At 26.8% G+C, this 22,327-nt stretch overlaps 1 protein-coding gene across 1 annotated transcript in view; it reads left to right on the top strand.

Moving 5' to 3' along the window:
* LOC100197006 (metal cation symporter ZIP14) overlaps positions 1-22,327 on the top strand; it is a 61,298-nt gene that overhangs the window by 26,892 nt on the left and 12,079 nt on the right. Inside the window, exons 5-9 of the mRNA XM_065809812.1 lie at positions 2,083-2,252; positions 11,822-12,139; positions 13,166-13,237; positions 13,610-13,883; positions 18,105-18,292. Coding sequence (XP_065665884.1) covers positions 2,083-2,252; positions 11,822-12,139; positions 13,166-13,237; positions 13,610-13,883; positions 18,105-18,292 — 1,022 coding nt within the window. The remainder of the gene's footprint in view (positions 1-2,082; positions 2,253-11,821; positions 12,140-13,165; positions 13,238-13,609; positions 13,884-18,104; positions 18,293-22,327) is intronic.

The raw sequence follows: 22,327 nt of genomic DNA on the forward strand, positions 1-22,327 counted from the left end.
ACTATTTTAAATCTTAATTAAACTTTAGAAGTTTAAATGATATATATATATATATATATATATATATATATATATATATATATATATATATATATATATATATATATATATATATATATATATATATATATATACATATATTCTTTATTAATTATTAAACTTTAGAAGTTTAAATGATATTTATATATATATTCTTTGCAAATTCTGCAAACAAACAATAAAGAACATCTAAAGAGAATTACAAAGATTAATAGTTTTTAATAAGTTTTAACTTTTTAGTTTTATTCTTTAAATTGAAAGCGTTCTAACAATAAGCCTTATTTCAAGCTAAGGCAGTTATGCCCTTGAACTTCAAAGCTGATAGACTGAAATAGAGGTTTCTTTAATACAGGTTTCTTTAATACAGGTTGAGCCTCCTATAATAGTTCTTGTTTCTTCAAATGAGTTACAGTAAGCTTTTCAAACTGAAATAAAACTTTCTTTCACTGATCTGCCAAAAAATTCCTAATAGAAAGAGTAGAAAGAGCTGTAAAACTCACATCTGAAGCAAAAGGTTGGTAAAATGCATGGGTGAAAAGACATAATTTCATTCTGGCTAAAACCAGAGCAGAACTGAAAACAAGGAATATATAAAAGTCAAAATATTGTTCAGCAAGTTGTTAGAGGATACTTAGTTGTTAGCAAACTTTTGTGATACAGTTGTGATTACTCAGAGTAATTTTATCAACTTGTATGCTACAAATATATATTGAAATATATATTAAAAATGAAGTATATTTAGACAGTGGTTTAAAAAAGAATAAACAAATTTTAATTTGGATTTTTCAAATCTAGATTTTGAAGTACTATCATAGCAAACTTCTTTAATCTATCTGAAATCTTTGAGACAAATCTTTTTTTTTTTAACTAAGAAATCTTTCAGATTTGACAAAAAAACTATAAAAATAAAATTTTGAAATCTTCGAAGAAATGTGATAAAACGATAATGAGCGTTAACAATTGTATTTGAGTTAATCCTAACCTTTCCTTATAATATATTTGATATATTTTAACTCAGGTACTCATTGAATCTGGGCCGTAGATCCAATAAAAGAGCACCTATTGATGAAATGCAGGAAAGATTTTGCTTTTATTCTAGGTAGACAACTCTCATATTTATCAAATTTATACAGTATTTTTATAAGAACCTTATTGAATCCAGCCCGTACATCAGCACTAAAATACATGATTGCTCAACACATTCAAGAATTGTATCAAAAGCACATGAATTTGTTTAGAACTAACTTAGTTAATCAAAAATTATTTTTAAGATTACTTTTTTAATTGCAAAATTTTTAAATCTAAATGTTAGAATTGACACCAGGTTAAATTCTTGTTTAGAGAACATGTAACTAGAATTTAAATTAAAGAACATGTCATTTGAGTTTGAATTAAAGAACATGAAATTTGAGTTTAAATTAAAGAACATGTTATTTGAGTTTAAATTAAAGAACATGTAGTTTGAGTTTAAATTAAAGAACATGTAATTTGAGTTTAAATTAAAGATCATGTAATTTGAGTTTAAATTAAAGATCATGTAATTTGAGTTTAAATTAAAGATCTTGTAATTTGAGTTTAAATTAAAGAACATGTAATTTGAGTTTAAATTAAAGAACATGTAATTTGAGTTTAAATTAAAGAACATGTAATTTGAGTTTAAATTAAAGATCATGTAATTTGAGTTTAAATTAAAGATCATGTATTTTGAGTTTAAATTAAAGATCATGTAATTTGAGTTTAAATTAAAGATCATGTAATTTGAGTTTAAATTAAAGAACATGTAATTTTTGTTTAAATTAAAGAACATGTAATTTGAGTTTAAATTAAAGATCATGTAATTTGAGTTTAAATTAAAGAATATGTAATTTGAGTTTAAATTAAAGATCATGTAATTTGAGTTTAAATTAAAGATCATGTAATTTGAGTTTAGATTAAAGAACATGAAATTTTAAATTATGAATGTATGAAAGTAATATACATGGTAACTATGGTAACTTGAATTTAAATAAGATTGTTTTAAGTTAGATCTGTATTTTTTTCTAGCGTGGGTTGCAACATTTGTAGCTATTTTTATCATTAATTTGGGCTCATTAATTTGTTTGTTTGCTGCACCTATAATTAAAAAGAAGTGGTTTTCATTTCTTCTTTTGTTTGTAATCAGTATGGCTGTAGGAGTGTTATCAGGTGACGCTATCCTCCATCTTTTGCCTCATGTAAGCTGTTTTTTATAAAATCTTTTTGTTATTTGTTCAGTTATTTATTTGTTTAAATCCTAACTTAACTACTTTCATAGTAACCTATTACTTGATAGAGGATATTTAGAATATCTATGTTTATTTAGAATATCTATGTTTATTTAGAATATCTATGTTTATTTAAAATATATTTTCTATACACAATATTTAATATATTTATTCAAGTATAATACATTCAAAAAGTTAATTGAAATAACCACATACTAAAATAGCTATTTTGACCTCCCTAATTGATTTCTTGCCAATCATGGTTGACCGGTTGAAAGAAATTAGAGTTTTAAAGAGTAAGGTTAGATAAATTATTAGGATGTTATTTGGAAAAAGCATATACTAAAATTACATAAAATCATTTAAATTTTAAAAAAACATTTAAAATAGTTTTATTATTTACAATAAGCTACTTTAATTGCTAGCGGGTCATTAAAGTGAAAAGTTTAAAAGCCAAATGATGTTTAAGCGAATTTTTTTAATGATTTTTTTTTAACAATACTGCCTGAGTTTATCTTTGTTTTTAAAATGTTGCATTAAATTAATCTTTTATTAATAATTAAAGATTAATAATTTGTTGATAATTTTATATTTTTAATTCTTAATATGCATATTCAAATTAGTAACACTTAAAATACATATTCAAATATATATTAAATTCATCGTTGTTAAAATTTTATTTAATAAATATTGCATGTTAATAGAAACCAGTAATTTTTCTGATTTAACAGCCCTGAACCCATTATTTGCTTCATTGAATAATATTATACACTAGCAGTAAGCAACCCGTGATACGGGTTTGTAATACATAAATTACAATTTAACTTGATATATTATCTGAAAAATATAAAATATAAATTTATCTATATATAGGGCTATCATTGTCCCGGTTTTTCCGCTGAACAACACTATGAAAGTTTTAATTAGTCTAGCGTTGTGCTCTCCTTCGTAAATATCAGGACAATGACATTTTGCATTTAGACAATGACAAATCTATATAATATAATCTTTTTGGTTTTGCTCGTTTTTATTGGTCTTGGCATTTAGTAAAGACCACGTAACCTAAGATATTATGTTTTTTTTAATAACAGCAAGCACCAGAGAAGGAAAGCCAAGTACAACTTGCCAATATAAAAAAAAAAACGATCATCTCAAACTACAAAAGCATTATTCTACATATTTATTATTGTATTTTAGAATAAGTAAGCTTATTAATAAAGGGGAGTATTATTTTACATATTATTGTGTTCGTGAATTAGGGACTCGTAAAATATTTTTTAACATGGTCATAATCAATTATGGTACCAAAAAATACATGAGCTTAATAATAACAGAGTGTTCTAATAATACTCTCCTTTATTAATAAACTTTCGTTAAACAGAGAGGAGACAGACTGTATTTCAAAGGCACTGTGTTAAAAAAAAGTTACAATAAATTATTATATTTATAACTTAAGTTGTTTTTGATGACAATGGCAAAAAAAATATATTAGCACAAAATAGCTATAGCACAATTAACCATTAAAAAAGACTTTTTAATGTTACCTCAATAGTTTAGAATCCTGATTTTTTCATAACTGTGAATAATGGTTAACACATTAAATTTCATATCATATAAATTTACTAAATTAAAACTATGTTTCAACAGTAAGCAAACTAATAAAGCAATGGCAACTAAAAAAAAATCATTTTATTTTAGGATAATTATAATCAGTTATATGAAAGTTTAATAAAATTTGACTTGTAAAAAAATGTGGTGGCTTATATTAGAACTAAAATATATACAACAAATCTGATAATTACCTTATTAATTACAGTTATAAAAATTAAGTTATTATAATAATCTTTACCTTATTCGCCATGATATCGAAGAATATCTGAAAGTAATGAGAAACAAAAAGTTGAGTATAATAAAAAGTAGATATACATAAGGTTGAATTTCAATTAAAATGAACCTTTTTAAAATTCAACCTTTTTAATGAAAAAAAAAATGCAGCTTAACAAATTCTTGTATTTATATTTTGGTACTGATTATAGTAAGATTTATATTTAGTCTTAGTTCTAAAGTGTCTTAAGTAAAAAATAATGAACAGAAATTAAGACCACCCGGCACTGTGACCACTGGGATAACAATCTTGCTTCACACATTGCTAAGTAACACCGTTTTTAAAACGTAAAAATAAAAACAACAGAGTATAAACATAGATAAACATTGAACATATTATATTTTATAAACTATTAACATTTACTTTATTACACATAAAAACATACTTATCATAAACTACTAATTAACAACATTAGAAAATAAATTTGTGTATTTTTTTTACTACACACCACTATATTGGGTTGCAGACAAAAATTAATAAAAAGATTTGGTTTATCAGATCCATAACCATAGCATCTTCATAGTTTTTTTTAAGACTTCCTAATTGAATAGAAAAATATAACACACCCTGGTTTAACTTTATGACTGCTACCAAGGTTGCTTACATCTTTATGTAAGGCATCATATTGCATGCTTCTCAGTTTGCTTTAGTTATTTCTATGAAAAATGCTGCTCTTCAAGTTTAACATATGCATCAGCAGCATATTGCTGAAATAATTTCTTGCCATGGTTTCTAACCAATGTTGCATGTTCAGGATTGTGAACCAATTATGCTATTTCTTGGGAAAAAAAGTGAATAAGCCGTAAGGTCTATGTTAGCTGAAATACTCAATATAACTTCTAAATGACCTTTTGGGTAAATAACTTCCCTGGAAGCAGGTGGAACACCATCTTCTCCAACAAATACAACTGCAATCTCACTAACTATAATTTGCAAATAATATATTAAATTATGTAAGTAAAGTTGATTGCGATGTTATTGCTTTCTAAAATTTAATGCTGAAAGTGGGTCAGAGATAATCAGTTGATAATGTTGGGGAAATATCTTGACCTGGCCTAAGATAACCTACACAATGAAAAACTTGATCACATATTTTAAAATATGGCGGCCTATGATTCATAGGTTAAACCACATGATTAGTAAATAAAGCAAAATAAAGACAGGCATATTAAATTCTAATATATATTTAAAAAATTGATATTGGAATAATGATATATATAACTTCCTGTAAATCTTGTAAAGCTTGAGGAAATAGAAAACAGAAGCCAAACTACCTTTCTATTATAGCAACATAAAAAATGTGCTTTATTAGGAAATATTTTAGCACAGCAATGCTGACAGATCTGGCTCATTTCTCCTGAATAATTATAATCTAGAATCACTTCTTGCTATACATTTTCTACATTTTGAGAATGGTTTATCTCGCCTAGGCCTATCTCTTTCAATTATGTGATTATTACTTTCAACTCATCTAACCATGATGTTCGAATTTAGGTATGAATTAATTTAAAACAATCAACAGCAAACAAACATTTATAATTTTATTGTAAAATTAAACAATAAACAATGTCAATTCCTCTTCAAACTAAAAATTTGTCAGCTCTAATTCGCTTGCAGACTTTTCTTGAAAGACTGTGTGGAATACTGATTCGCGTGTAGAAAAGCCTAGAAACTACTTTAAAAACGACACTACTACTACTATTAAATTAGCGTATTAATATTTAGATGACATTAACTATATCTATTAAGTTTTTTGCTTCACTTATTTAAATTACTTTCATTTTACTGGCGGTGAAAGTTCTTTTTTCATAAATGATTGAAGTTTTTTTTTTACTATTATTTTAATAAAAATATTAAATATATTATTTTAATAATAGTATTGAAATATATTCTTTGTTTAATAGTGGTGTTCGATTTTGCTTTCTAACCAGTTTCCGAAACTAGTTTCCTCTGACTTGGAAAGTGTTCATGAATTAAATGTATTTATATGGGGAAATGTTTGTTTAATTATATTTTATTGCTTAAAGTCAATAAAAAAAGAGAAAATTTTCAACTTTCAGGGAAGTGAAAATGAATTGAATTCAACCTACTTTCCAATTTTTGGAAAGGGGAAAGTATTTAAAAATTAATGACATTAAATTTATAATATTACTATTTATTAAATTTGACATTACTTCCCTAGACTTTCTAATCACTTTCCTTTTGAAAGTCAAAGAAGAAAGTTAAACGATCTTTTTTCTCTAATTTTCTTTATTTGATAAGATTACTTTTTTACAAATAGTTGGTTATATATAGGGCTTCTTTTTGCACTCTTTAAAACTAATATAAATCTTCAGTTTCTTGATTAAAGGCTACTTCTTTCTTTTGTTTTAATAAAGTTTCTTGGAGTTGCTTGAGAGACAAATAAGCCTAACTGCCAGCCAGCTTGTCTGCTGAGGATTGTTTTGTTTTGCTTTTTGCTAGATTATGTCCGAAATTGTTTTGTTGGGTATTTTGCAAAGGAGGAGGTATTTTTAAAGATACTGACTAACTCCTTTTCTGCTTTTAATTTCTTCTGCACTTAACCATTTTAAATTAAGTAGATCTAAATAAAGTGCTTTCAATATGATTTTGTTTTGAGTGCCTCTAATATTAGTCATGCCAATTAAGTGATGACTCAAGTTACTAAATAAGAATTCTTTTATTCATATTTAGCAACTTGATAATATAATTTAGTCAGATCATTTTTAATGAAACTTCTCGGATTAACATACAAATGTCTAGCAACAAGTATCCAGCAACAAATTTTTGAAAACCAATCACTAAACTTACATAGTTGAAATCGTCGTTTATTTTTTCCACATTTCTATTGATAATGCAAGATGTTGGATTTTTTTTAGAAAAATAATTAACACCCTAATATATTCTTTATACCGATCAGAAAGTTGCCCAGAAATTGTTTGCTTTTGCTGAGGCTTATAGCCTACTACTAATAAATTCAAAACTTTTATCATTCCATTTTTTTGAAAAGCTCCAAATGGCAAGCAGTCTTCAATCACACACTTAGATTATTTTTTCTTTTCACTTATTGTTTTTTGTGAAATACATGTATTCTTTCATATTGTGTTTTAGATCCTAAAAGCTTTCTTCGTTGAGTTTTGGTGTCATTATGTGCTCTGATTTCTTGCTTACAATTTGATATGCTGCATTCATATATATATTAACAGATTTTTCAGCTCTGAGAAACTTGAACATACTACTAATCGATGGGACTTTTGATGTCTTAGAGTCATCATCAGATGTAGCATCTAAATCTGAGTCTTGTTTCCTTCTTTTGCTTCATCAGCTTCTGTTTCTTCTTCTTGTGCATATAACATGTTTGAGGTGGCTGTTACAGTTTTCTTGTGGTCACATTTTCATATATCGAATTGGTACCATTATGCTCTTTTTAGTTTGTGTACTATGTTTTTCCAGCTCTTTTATCGCGCATTATTACATTATCGTGTGCGGATAACTCACATCTAATCAACTCAATGCTTCCATTTGGCCTGTTTTGAATTTTAAAATTATAGAACCCTCCAACTTCTAACTAAAAAAAAAAAAATTTTAAAACATAAAGAAAATATATTATTTTAAAAAATAAAAATAGTTACATCAGTTATCGTAAGCAATGGTTCGTTTAAAGTTTTACCTACATAGACATCTGAGTGCCACACATCTTAGAATTGTTAAGCGTCCATCATTTTGTTCCTCGCAAATCTTAACTTTTAAATTGTTTTAACACATTTTTTTTATTCTTCTTCGATTGAAAATTTCTTGAATCATTTTTTTAAATTTAAATTTATTTTATTTTCACATTTATAATTTAGTCAATTGTTGATGTTGTTGTTCAAGAATGTATGACAAGGATGATTTTGAGAAGGTTTCCTCAAACTTACACTAATGGGGTGCATTCAATTTTCCTTTATATCAATAGGAAGTAAAATCACTACCATTTTCAACGTCACATAAGATCAAGGATAATTTAATAAGGTTTCCTTAAACGCATTAAAAAGAAATTTCATTTTTTATTCTATTACTCTAATAAATAATAGGATGTGAGATTGCAGTTCGTTTTGCTTCTGAAATATATTTATTTTGAATTTGATTTAAAAAGAAAAAATTGTACACATAAAATGTGTGTTTATTTTCAAAATACCAGCATTTGTTTACTTATTTATTTATTTATTTTTTTGCTTTGGTGTTTAAATAAAAACTCTTTAAAATTAAATAAATAATTAAATTCCTTTTAAGTATATAATTTAAAAAAAAAAACTAATCATTTTAATAAATCAATAAATCATTTTTAGCTATAATTACTCAAATAGTTCAGTTATAAGTATAATAGATACTTATGTATAAACTTCTTTGTGTAATCAAGCCAGGGCATTTAACAAATTTTCTTAATATTACTTTAAAACTTTTTTTCGTTTAAAATTAATAAACTGGGACAGGTCTTAATAAGCTCCAGGTGGTCATTATCTGGTTTCAGGTGGTCAGAAATTGATAAAATAGATAAGAATTAAATAAATTTTTTTAATGACTTTCCAATGGAAAGTGATTGGAAAGTGTAGGGAAGTGGGGTCGAATTTAAATAAAAGTAATATTATATTTTTATTATCATGTAAAAACTTAAAGAATGTGATACTTTTTTTACTTTCCACTATTCAGAAATTTTAATTCAATCTATTTCCACTTCCCGGAAAGCTGAAAACTCATTAAAATTAAACTTTTTTTTATGTCATAAATTGTAGAAATGTAATAGTTTATTTTTCATTATAAAAACATAAATTATTTGAAAAAATTTCCAGTTGAGCGGATGGTCAAGCAATTCAATCCGTAATCATGGGTTTTTGCTATAACAATTGCTGAGGAGTGAGGTGGTGCATTATCTTGGTGAAACAGGATATTCATTTTCTGCAAATGTGGCAGTTTATACACAAGTTCTGGCTTAAGCTTGTCAATTAATGATGTGTAATATGCTCCTGTAATGGTTTTACCTATTTGAAGATAATCAATTAAAATAACTCCATGACTATCCTAAAAAACAATTGCCATCACCCTATTATATCGGGCATTTTTTTTTTTTTAATTATTCACCTCCAAAAGGCCAAGAGGGCCACTACAGTTGAGGAGGCTACTTTTTGTGGTTACAACCCTCACTCAACTCTATAACTACAAAACATGAACCTCGAAAAACCAGGCTGCTGTGCAGAGAAACAAATTGAGCACGGTACTACCAGGGACGTGGTATATAATGGTGTATTGAATTAATTGCGGCTAAACAGCACCATCAAAAAGTTGGAAATGTTCATTTAAACACGTTTTTAGTCTAACGTGACAGCTTTCTCATGTCAAAATGTTGATTTAATATGTGACAAACATGTTCTTTTGATATGCTCATAAACTCTCCTATCTTTTTCACTTAAGTTTGGCAGTTGTCTAGTACCATTTAGTAAACATTTGCAATGTTTTTGGACATTCCAAATGTAAATCGTCTCCCAAGCTATTATTGCTACATTTAATTTCAGCTTCCCAAAACTTTACTGTGGTAAATGTTGGTGCTGGGTTTCTATACACTGAATCCAAGTCATCTTTAATTTGCGTAGGTGTTTTGCTTTTCAAAAATAAATATTTAATAACAGCTCGTTACTCAAACGACTGTTACATAACAACTGCAAGTGCAAAATGGCTGAAACTTTGGTGAGTAGCTGTCAACAGATGAAAAACAAAATTAACTAGCTTTTAATTACAAATGCTGCCATCTTCATGTTAAAGTCAGAAGTTTTCAGACCACCCTCATATATATATATATATATATATATATATATATATATATATATATATATATATATATATACATATATATATACATATATATATATATACATATATATATATATATACATATATATATATATATATATATATATATATATATATATATATATATATATATATATATATATATATATATATGTATATTAGGGTTCCCATTGTTCTCGCAAACTTAAGTGGAAAATCTGTGCTTTTTTCGCGAAAAAAGCAATATTTGCTGTAAAAAAGGTAAATAAAAAAAATGGTACTCAAATTTTAATTTGGTTGGTGCCCAAATAGAATCGACGCTGTCGAAAACGGTCTAGAATAGCCCCTGATATATATTTATATATGTTTGTGTGCATGTACACACACTCACTCTCATATATATATACACACACATGTGCGCCATTTAATAAGCATACTGTTTAGAGTACCACCCTAATTATAAAATAGTCCTCAGATTACTAAAAAGTTCTTTTATCTGTAAACAAAGAACATGAATTTTTGTTAAGAAAAGTTTGGATAATATGGGGCAAAAATTGTTCAATTAGTTGAAGAGAGAAAAAGTTTTTCTGACATTTTCTGCTGCTTATTGAAAGCAGATAGAGCTTTGTAAGAATTTTTTTTTTTTGAATTTTGGCGAATAAGTTGTAGCCCAAGTGAATGCTGTTGAAATGTTTTTAGAAAAATGTTTTTTAGAAAAACGTTTTTTAGAAAAATGTTTTTAGAAAAATGTTTTTTAGAAAAAATGTTTTTAGAAAAATGTTTTAGTTGTGAAAGTAACTGGAAATGAAACAAATGGAAATCGATTTTGAAAGTGGAAATTAAATGAAAGTAATTTTGGTGTAAGAAATTTTTACTTACAACAAAATTTAAGACTATAAATATTTTTAACAACTTACAACATCTTTTAAATAACTTTTTAATAATGTTATAATTTTTTTTTAATAATTTTTATTTAGCTTTATTGATTATATAGATACTATTGATATCATTAACTTTAAATTCTATTAGTCATTTGGTTTGAATTTTAAGTTTTGAAAAAATAGGACTTTTTTTTTTTTCCACACTTGTTTGATCTGAATTCCATTATATTATTTTCTAAATAAAAAATTCAAAAATGGCATTAGAAAATGACATAAGAGTTTTTCCAAGCCATACCTTTAATTAAGCATTTGTTAAATATTTGATTTTTCCGTTCCTAGATGAGATTTTTCTGTTCCAAGATTCTCACCTACTCCAAATGAATTGCTTCAAATTTAAGGTTTAGGCAGAGGTGGAATCTTTTCATAAATCTTTTAATCATTTTCTTTTTATAACTCATTCAGTTATATAAAGTCCTTTTAAGCAAAATTCAAATAGCATTTTAAACATTTAATAAATGTTTATTTTTATACAATTAATAAATGTTTATTTTTAAACTATTAATAGTAAATGTATATTTTTTATTTATTTTAAGACAATGATTAATAATTCCAATTCATTTAATTTGACAACTGAACATGCTCATAAAATGAATGCCCTATGTGAATGGTGTGAATTTATTAGGATAGTGTTTTTTTTTTCTTTTTAAATTTTTTTTTCCTCTTTATTTAATACATGTTTTTTCTTTTTAGTTTAATTTTTTTGTTTAAATAATATGTTTGATATATGTTTTAATCTTTTATCCTTTAATGTTGTAGTAGATTAGTGATAGAACAGCCTTGTTCAACAAGTTTTGTGTTTTGAACTTTAGTGAGAGAGTTGAATGAATGATTTATTCAACTTTGAAAATAAGTTTTTTTTAAATGATAAAGTTTTGTTATTTTTTCTTTAGGCTCTTGGTTTGCATAAACATGATTCAAATGATCATGAACATGACCATAATATATTTGCCAAAGATAGTTTTTTATGGAAGTGTTCGCTATTTTTGGCTGGAATATATTTATTTTTTGTATTTGAAATAATAATGCATGCATTTGGTGCTGGCCATTCACACAATGTTCTCTCTCATGGAGATGAACAGCTTTCAAATGGTCACTCACACAGTAGTGGTCTAACTAACAATGTTCACTCTCATGATGAGGAACACCACTCAAACAAAATATATAAACATGAAAAATATGTTATCAAAAATAATTATCAAGAATGCAATGTAAGAAAGTATTTTTCAATTATTTTTTTCACTTTTTGAAAATATGTTTAAATATTTTTCACTTTATTATTATTATTTTTAATTCTGATTCACTCCCAAAAAGACTGCAAGAAAACACTTTTAAGTTGGGAGTTACTAGGAAAAAAAAGAATAGAGTTATAGAGCAAGGAAATGGTTGACAGAAGACTTATAGATTATATATTTGAAGGTTGTATAAGTTGAGAAACATGAAGATGGGAGAGAGTTATATAGGGTTGAAGTGAAAAAAACTAAACAAATAAAAGTTTTTATAGCATGCAGGGACAGTTACAGTAAATGAATGAGAATTAGCTAAATGATGAGTCAAGCGAGAATGAGTTTTAATTGATGGACCTAGAGATAATAACTCCTTTGAGCAGCAACCATATTAGTAGTTTTAGAAAAGAGAAAGAGATGTAGCTTTACGACGATGGGGAAGAGGCTCAGCTTAGCAGCTCGATCAGATTTACCACAAATGTTTTACTTGTTGCAAATGTTTTACTTGCTAAAAATATTTTACTTACTACAAATATTTTACTTACTGCAAGTGTTTTACTTGATACAAATGTTTTACTTGCTACAAATGTTTTACTTGCTACAAATGTTTTACTTGCTACAAATGTTTTACTTGCTACAAATGTTTTACTTGCTACAAGTGTTTTACTTGCTACAAGTGTTTAAGTTTCTACAAATGTTTTACTTACTACGAATCTTTTACTTTCTACAAATGTTTTACTTACTACCAATGCTTTACTTACTACAAATGTTTCACTTGCTACAAATGTTTTACTGCAAATGTTTTACTTTTGCACTTAATTTACAAATGTTTAACTTCTTTATATTGTTTGTATTTAGTAAATAAATTATTTAAAACTAACAAATAATTTAAAATAATTAAAAATAATTTTAATAAATAAAAAACCATAACAATAATTTATTGGTAAAATAAAGCAAATGTTTTAATTTGACTTATAATTTTTTTTTTCAAATCAAGTCTTGTTATCTCAGGTTGATGGAGTCTTATACACCCCAACTGATGAGAAATTTCAATCTGATTCAAATCACAAAAATGAATTGAGTGTATGTATTTCTTATTTTAAAATATTTTTATTTTTTTATTTTTATCAATGCTTAAAATTTATTATAAAAAGCACAATGTATAGAAAAAAACACAATGCATAAAAAACTTAATTAAATGCGCTATGATATAATCTGATCATTATACCATTTTCATGTCTTACCATTGTCATAATTACCAAAATTTCATGATTTCTGTTCCTATGGTACCCTGACTATTTTATTATCCCATTACCATGTTTACATACCATAATTATGGCTTCACTCTATAACCATGATAATAAATATTGATTAGGGTATTTTACCATGATCAGTTTATTATGATTACCCATTTTATTGGTTTGTATCATGATCAGTTTTTGTCTTTTTAATTAGAGTGAAATAAGTTTTGTTAAAGTTGAAAAAAGTTTGCAGAACAATGGTATTGATGGAAGCAAAACAGATTTAAAAAAAGATTTCCCTAAGAAAGTCCTGCCGATCAAAAATTTTAAATCTATAGTTTGGATGGTATTTGTTGGTGATGCGATACATAATTTTATGGATGGTGTGGCTATAGGCACTGCATTTTCAGACACCTTTCCTGCCAGTCTAAATGGAGGTATAAGTACATCAATTGCAATTCTTCTGCATGAGTTGCCACATGAGCTAGGTATTAATTGTTATTCAATTATTTGTTGTTGAAGATTAGTTAATGTATTTTTTTTTTAAATCTATTCCTAACTATGGCATATGGGTTAGGGGTATGTAACCAAGGGAAATGGGTTAGGAGTATGTCCCACAGGATATGGGTTAGGAATTTGTTCCATAGGATATGAATTAGGGGTATGGGAAGTGTCATAAAGCATTAGGGTCAGGATTAGAATATATATAATTTATATAAATAAAAAATATTTTTTTGCTTTATTGTGAGTTCTTATTTTTTAATATACTAATAAAATAAATAATATAATCTCTTCTTTTTAACATAAATTATAAGTGTTTTTAACAATTGTTGCACATTGTTTATGTAATGTTGCCCATGCTTTGATACAAATAATATTTAAATTAGTGTTTAGAAAAATGTTTACAAATCTATTTATTTATTTAATAATAACTGTGTACATGTACAATAATAATGTACGCAGCCCGGGTAATTTCGGCTTTAACAGTCAATTTATGTTAAAAACAAGTCCAACTTTGATTCAAACTTTTTAAGTGTTTTAAAATCTACATTATACAATGATCTAATTTATCCCAATTGTTAATAACACGATTTGTTAGGAAATAATATCTCTGGATTTTTTATTAATTTTCTATAAAGCTTCATATTATGACCTTTTGTATTTGAATCAAGTGGGTATTCCAAGGTTAAATTATCTGTTTTTTACTATTTTGTAAAATTGGATTAGGTCATTATGGTAGCATCTTTAATCAAGAATCATTAATTTAGAATAGGTTAGTCTTACTTCATAGTTTTTCCTTTGAAGACATTTTGTTTTAAATTTTTAAATAAATGTTTTATTATTTTTAACATTTTATTAGCTTTACCAGACACATAATTAGCTTGACTAGACCTTTTTAAGTTGTTTGAAATCAAAATTTTTGAATCTTTTTCAATTTTGGTTTCTAGTATTTCAACTTTGTTTAACACCGAATCATACATTGTTTATATATACTTAGTATTTTTGCTACCCATATGCATGCATCTACATTTGCTAACATTAAATTTTCACATATTTTGATTATGTTATTCATTTGTTTAGATCTGTTTAAGAGTTTTCTATATCAGAGGATGAGATAATTATGTTAATTAGTTTTATATCATCAGTATACTTATTACACATAGTTGATAACTCATTCTGTAAGTCATTTATAAAAACAGTAAACATAAACAGATACAAGACAGAGCCTTCCAGCACTCCACTTGTAACTGGAGACCAAATAGAAAATTCGCCGTTGCAGGCAACACATTGCACTCTGTTACATACAAAATTTTTGCACCATTTAAGTGTTTTATCGTTAAGTCCATAATTTTTTAGTTAAAGACACAATCTGGTGCGAGGCACGTAATCAAAACATTTTTCATACCTAGAAAAAAGATATCTACTGGTAAATAATCTTCCATTGTTTGAGTTATTAGATTCATAGATTCTATAAGGTTTGTACAACAGTTTTTTCCTATAAAACCCATGCTGTTCCTTGGTCAAAAGATTGTTTTTTTCTAAATGCAACACAAATGTTGCTTTTAAGATTTTTTTTGGTATTTTGGTTTTTATAAAAATTAAAAAATTTATTCTTGTAAATAATACAAAATCTACATAGGTTTTCAATACATAAAATGATTCAAAGTACATCATTTTTTTTTTCAATTTTTTCAAAACTCAAAATATTTTCAAAATCCAAAACATTGTATTACTGTATTACTGTATTTTTAAAACCCAAAACATTGTATTTCTGTAAACAGAAAACAAAAGTTGTTTTATATGATTATAAATTTTTAAGTTTTTAATCAAAAAATTTGGTTTAAAAGTTTTAAAGTTTAATTATTATAAATAATTTTAATATTTTTGCACAACCTGTGCATTAGGCTTAATTTTTTCATACATTTTTTCATCATGTTTTTATTTATTTTTTCATTATTTTTTAGCATAAAATGATGTGATACCTGCATAGATAGTGCTTTCTATCCACTTGAAAAAACTAATTGAACTTCCTATAAGGGGTCGTCCATAAATTATGTCACGCAATTTTTGATCGTTTTTGACCCCCTACCTCCTCCTCATCACAACATCATAACACTTTAGTAACAAGTCCTGTATGAGTCGTCACAAAACCACAAACCCCTCATTCCCCCCCCCCCCTTTCTTCCCTCTAGAGCGTGATGTTATTTATGACAACCCCTAAGCTGATTGGTATTATAGACATTGCAATCAATCAATGTGGTGGTTTAGTTGTGGAATCTGGAGAATTTGGTTGATAACAATAGATCAGATTATTTTGTCATAAATTATGAAACAAAGTAAGAATCTTTTGAGGACACCGAATGCTGGTGTCCCAGATTCTTAGCATTAATGAAAGTCTTTTTCTATTTAAAGATTTTTGACGACTTTAACTTAAGCAATTTATAGAGATTAAAAAAAAAAAAGTTTGATGTCCTCTCAATAGTTCTATACTTCTAGTTACCATAAATTTTTTCCTAAATAATTTGTTAATTATCTGCTTTAAAACATGGATGCTGGATAATGCTATGTAAAAGATGATTTCAAAGTCATTCCACCCACTCCCTAAATTTTTTTTTTTTTAATTTTAAACAGTGTTTATCAGGGACACATGATAAAATGTAATTTATAAGCCCCTAACTTTAAATGATTAAAAAATTATGCTGCTAAAATTTTGAGTTGCCATTACCATCTTTTTTTTTAATTTTTTTTTTTAATTTATTTATTATATAATATATATAATATATATAATATATAATATATATAATATATAATATATATAATATATAATTAAACATTTTTTTTTTAATTTATTTATTTTATTTTATTTTTTACAATTATTAGTATTTTTTCAAAAGAGCAGGTTTGCTTGAAATGTTTTGAGCAAATCCACTTTTTCTAAAATCACTGATCAACACTTGTCAATGTTCTTTATAGTTTGGAAAAATATTTTAGCTTTAAATTCATTTTTGTAATGACTTCAATTTATTAATTTTTTTACTGATAGAAACTTTTTATTATGCAATCATTACAGCAAATAATTTAAGTTCTGTTACATGGTAAAGTAAATTAAATTTTTAATTCAGCAAAAGTAATTTTATGCAAAAACTTCATCAAAATAATATTTATCACATATATTTGTACAATCACATGTCTGTACAACTTAGACAATTGATACCTGGTGTTTTTTGAGTGTGCCTAGTCTAAATATATAGAGCAAATTAATTAGAATTTTTCCAATTAAAATTTTTCATTATATGATTATAAAATGGTCAAGACAAAATTTCTTTTATGTTTGCATAGGTTACACTTTCATTAACTTTCATTAGTTGCTTAACTGATGTGTTCAAAAAAATAAAAATGATGTTAAGCTAAGAGATGTTAAGATGAAGCAAGAGATGTTAAGCTAAGTATAAAGTATGATATATAACGAAAAACTCTCACATAATGAAAAACTCTCACAACGAAAAACTATTTTGAAATGAAGACAAAAAATTCTTCATTTAGAATCACATTCTCCAATATATATTTTGTAGCTGTGTTTTTTTATGTTGAAGAAAATGATTAAAAATTGGTACCTGACCATTTTTGAATGTGCTAAATCGGAAGTTTAAATCAATATAACCAATTTCAAAATATCTTTTTTTGATTTTAAAATAGTCAAGTCAAATTTTTGCCCAATTTTCACAGGTACGAAATATTTTTCATTGAAGGTTTTTAAAGTGTGAACTTAATCATTAAATTATAATTTTCTTTTTTAATTTCCTTTTTTCATTTCCTAGTTTAACTATATTTTTACCTGTTGGTATGTTGATTATGGTTTTTCGATAAATAAATGAGAAGAAAAAAAGGTTCCAAGAAGACATTTATATGATGGAAAAGTATTGCCAAAATTAAATTTCTTAAGAGATCAAATTCTTAGTTAAGGTTTTTAGCTAAGAATTTATTTTAGCTTATTTTTAAGGGGGTTTCTTTTTACTTCCAACTGTCCTTTTTATTAAAGAAAAAAGTTGGTGTTTACCACTGTTATTATAAATATTTTAATAAATACAATTTAGATCAAATTTATTGAATACACATTTATTGATTAGTTTATAATAAAGTAGTTACAGTTTTTAGTTTTGTTTTTTTAGTGTTACAATGTTATAAAATATTTAACATTTTTTTTAAAGGTAACTTTGCTGTTTTGTTAGCATCTGGGCTTTCAGTTAAACAAGCTTGCATCATGCACTTAATTTCGTCGATCACTGCATTTGTTGGCGGGTCTATTGGAATTTCATTAGGAACTGAATGGAATACTGGTTTTTGGATTTTATCAGTTACTGCTGGCTTGTTTATTTATGTTGCTTTAGTTGATATGGTAATATATCAAAACATCTCTAATATGTTAAATTACATAATTACTTGGGTAGTATATTAAACATAAATGATTTGTCCCATATTTGAAACATAAATATTTTAAAATAGGGTATGCTAATCCATATTAAAAACATGTGTTCTAATATGGGACATCTTAGGCTACTTGCTTCAGCGATAAAACTCCAAGTTGAAGCTATTAGAATATTTGTATTGTGTTCAAAGAGAAGGTCACTAGCCAAAAGACATTTTTTTTTTCAAAAATTAAACTTCATAGAATAATCGGAGCTTGGTAAAACTAGGAATGAAAGTTAAGATCAAACTTTATATATATATATATATATATATATATATATATATATATATATATATATATATATATATATATATATATATATATATATATATATATATATATATAAAGTTTGATCTTAAGTTAACTTAAGTTTGACCTCGTTTCTATAATTTATGGTAAGACCCTTATATTAAATTTTATTTGCCAACCTATATAGTATGTGACCAGGGTTGATATTTGACCAATGCCAGGGTCAGGTTTGATAAAATATAGCTGTGACCGGAGCTGTATAAACATTTATACATCCTAAAGTATATTTTTATGATCATTATAATCATCATCATCACCAACAGCATAAAAAAAGAAGGCTAAAGCCTGATGATGATGATGATGATCATTATCATCATCATTATCATCATCATGATTATCATCATCAGGCTTTAGCCTTCCTCTTTTATGCTGTTTGTCTAATATAAACAATCTATAGCTTTTTTTTTTTCCTAACTAATGCTCATTCATGCAATATGTAAGATACTCTCTTCAAATTTTATTACTTCTGCCACTACCATTTTTTACTGAAGCTGTTACCTCTCTACTTGCTGATACCTAAATTACTTTAATCTCTTCTAACAAATGTTGTTCAATACAATGTTTTTTCTAATTTTTCTAAGATTATTCCTCCTTTTCTTGTCTTGCTATAGTCACACCACACATCCATCTGATCATCTTCTCTTTCGGCAAATACTACACCATATAAATACTAAAGTTTATATAACAGTAAAAGGATATTGTATGCCACATCTAAATAAATAGCAAACAGATATGTTTATGTCCATAATATGCATGCATAAAGTGCATCTTGGAAGGTTTTATTTTCTGGAATAAAAGTTTGGAAGCTTTTATTACTTCTCTTCAATTTAAGTCAATTTCATTATTTCATATTTCATTCTACTTCACATTTTCACCATCTTGAGCAGTTGCTTTATTAACATTAATCATCCTTTCATCTTTTCCACAAGAACATCTCTCTTAAGAACAAGTGTTTTTTATTATTGCAAAAAGCCTAATATAAAATGATTAATATTTTTGAAATTTTTATACAATTTTGCATCGTTTAAGACCCAAAATGACATACTTTTGAATAATTTTTTTTTTTTATAATATTAAAAACCTATTTAATGTTTGAGGGTCAGGAGCAACCCCTTAAAATATTTTTTATTCAAATATTTTTTAAATCTAGCATTTTTTTATTATATACAATATATTCAGGGGGTGCCAGCATTCAAAATTTTCAAGCATTCAAAAAAGGTTGTTTTTAGTACCACCCTACTCTCCAACCCTACCCTAACCTCTACCTACCCTCATCTTTATTTCAAGTAACTTTAAGGATACCACAAAGTTCTATCTTTATTCCTGTATTATTTTTTATCTACAATAACAATCTTCATGAAATCTAAAGTGGCTCTATTTGCTGACAGCTCAACTTTATAATCTTGTCTTGACAAAAATTCTTCACTTTTTAATTGTTTAGAACAACCAGCCGATTTCAAATCTGATCTCTTTTCTGTAACAGCCTAAGGCTTGTAGTGGCCTATGGATTTAAATTCTGGACTTAAAATCCACAATTTTTGTTAGACAACAAAACTCATTTATTTACTGCAAAAAATATTGCAATATTGTTAGCATTCCTATATTGACAAATAACAACCCTCTTACTATCAGACAAAGTTTAAAAGCACATTGTAAATGTAACTAGATCTGCTTTATCTGCCAAGCTTGAGCCAATCTCTGATTTTTTAAGGTTGCATTTCTTTCATTTTTTTACAAATAGTATCATTGTCAAAACTCAAACGAGCTAGCATCTCTATTACAATAAACCAAAACTCATTCTTGCTTGGCTATCTATTCAACAAGTTGCATCCTTTTACTGTATCTGTCCCTTCATGCTATAAAAACTTTTATTTATCCTGTTTTTTCTTTGAACATCAAAAAACCTTATAACTCTTACGCATCTTCATGTTTTCCTTTTTTATACAACTTACACATTTTTAAGACTTAATTTATACGTTTCTTAGTATTTTAACTTATTCTTTATTTTAAAGTAACTCATATCATAATAGTGGTTGCTCGCAATCTTGTTGGAAGTAAATATATATATATATATATATATATATATATACACACATATAAATATATATATATATATATATATATACAAATATATACTGTATATATATATATATATACAGAGCGTTTCATAATTCACACTCGCTCTCAGGAATACATGTAATATATAATTCTATAGTATAGTACAATGTTATACATCAAATGGATCAACTTGCAATCCATTCTTTTCAATACACAGATGGAGTCTATGGAAAGTGTGGTTATTAATGGAATGCAACACAGATATTAGCACGTCAACAAATGCTTGTTGAATCACTGTTTTCAATTCTTCTTTAGTTTTCACCTTCTCCCTAACGATTTACGGTTTTAATATCCCCCACAGAGCATTGTCACAGGAGGAAAGATCTGGGCTACATGGAGGCCAGGGGGTCGGTCCAAATTTAGCTACCCAGCGATCTGCAAAATTTTGATTCAGAAGTTTCCTCGTTTTTAGGGCAGTGTGAGCAGGTGCTCCATCCTACTGGAAATATGAAGAAAGGAAATTGTGTTTTTCATTTAGAGCTGGCAAAAGCTGTGTCTGCAAAAGCTGAATATAAGAATCAGCTGTTATGGAACCCTCCATGAAAAATAGCCCAATCAAGTACTTTGCAGACATTGCTGCCCATGCCATAACTGTTGGCGGATGCTGGGCAATTTGTTCATAAAAATTTGGGTTTGCACTGCTCCACGTGCAGATTTTTGACCCTTTACCTTCTGCATAACAAGCACACTCATCACTGAAAAAAATATTGTCTCGATGTCTGGCATTATCATACTTATTCAATATTGCCTGACAAAAAGTTACTTGTGTTTCATAATTAGCTTCACTTAAGAATTGCACTTTGACTGGCTTCCAACTTCCGCAGCCCAGATCTCTCGGTGTTTGCCAAAAAGTCGTTCAGGACATGTCAAGCTCCTCTGATCTTTGACTGAAAAAATAAAATAATGAAAGTAATAGTTTAATAAAGTATATTGTATGGATTCAATAAATAAAAGTAAAAGGAGACCTACCTTAATGATGCCTTCGGATTTTCTTAAACTGATTGCTGCACTGTGTTGTGTGTGTCACCACATTCATTTGGATAACCTGGAAGATGTTTGTTAAGAATGGATCCATTTAGGAATAATTTTTCTGACCACAATTTAATATATTCTGCACAAGGTGGTTCACAGTCAAACCGTTCATGTAATTTGGCATTCACTGCTCTTATGGCTGAAACAGACTTGGCGTTCTCATAATACCATACGAGGCCAAAACACGATACTCAATCGTATATTTGCTCTGGTCAGCTATCTCGAAATAATTGAATAAAAGAAAAATAAATTAATTAATTAAAAAATATATATTGTTAAGAAAAAAATATTGCCCAAATTTAGACATAAATATAGTATTGGACAAAACATTTGCAACCAACATCGAACAATGCTAAAAAGTGTTCCTAATTTTACATGTCTTAAAAACGAAACAAACTATACTACCACAGCAAACAGTTCAGGAGTCTGGAGTCATAGCATACCATGAAATGACCAATCAGCTGACAGGTGACAGCACACAGGCAGAATTTTGTTGACAAGTGC

The sequence above is a fragment of the Hydra vulgaris genome, chromosome 11 (genome assembly GCF_038396675.1).
Source record: "Hydra vulgaris chromosome 11, alternate assembly HydraT2T_AEP".
Classification (NCBI taxonomy): domain Eukaryota; kingdom Metazoa; phylum Cnidaria; class Hydrozoa; order Anthoathecata; family Hydridae; genus Hydra; species Hydra vulgaris.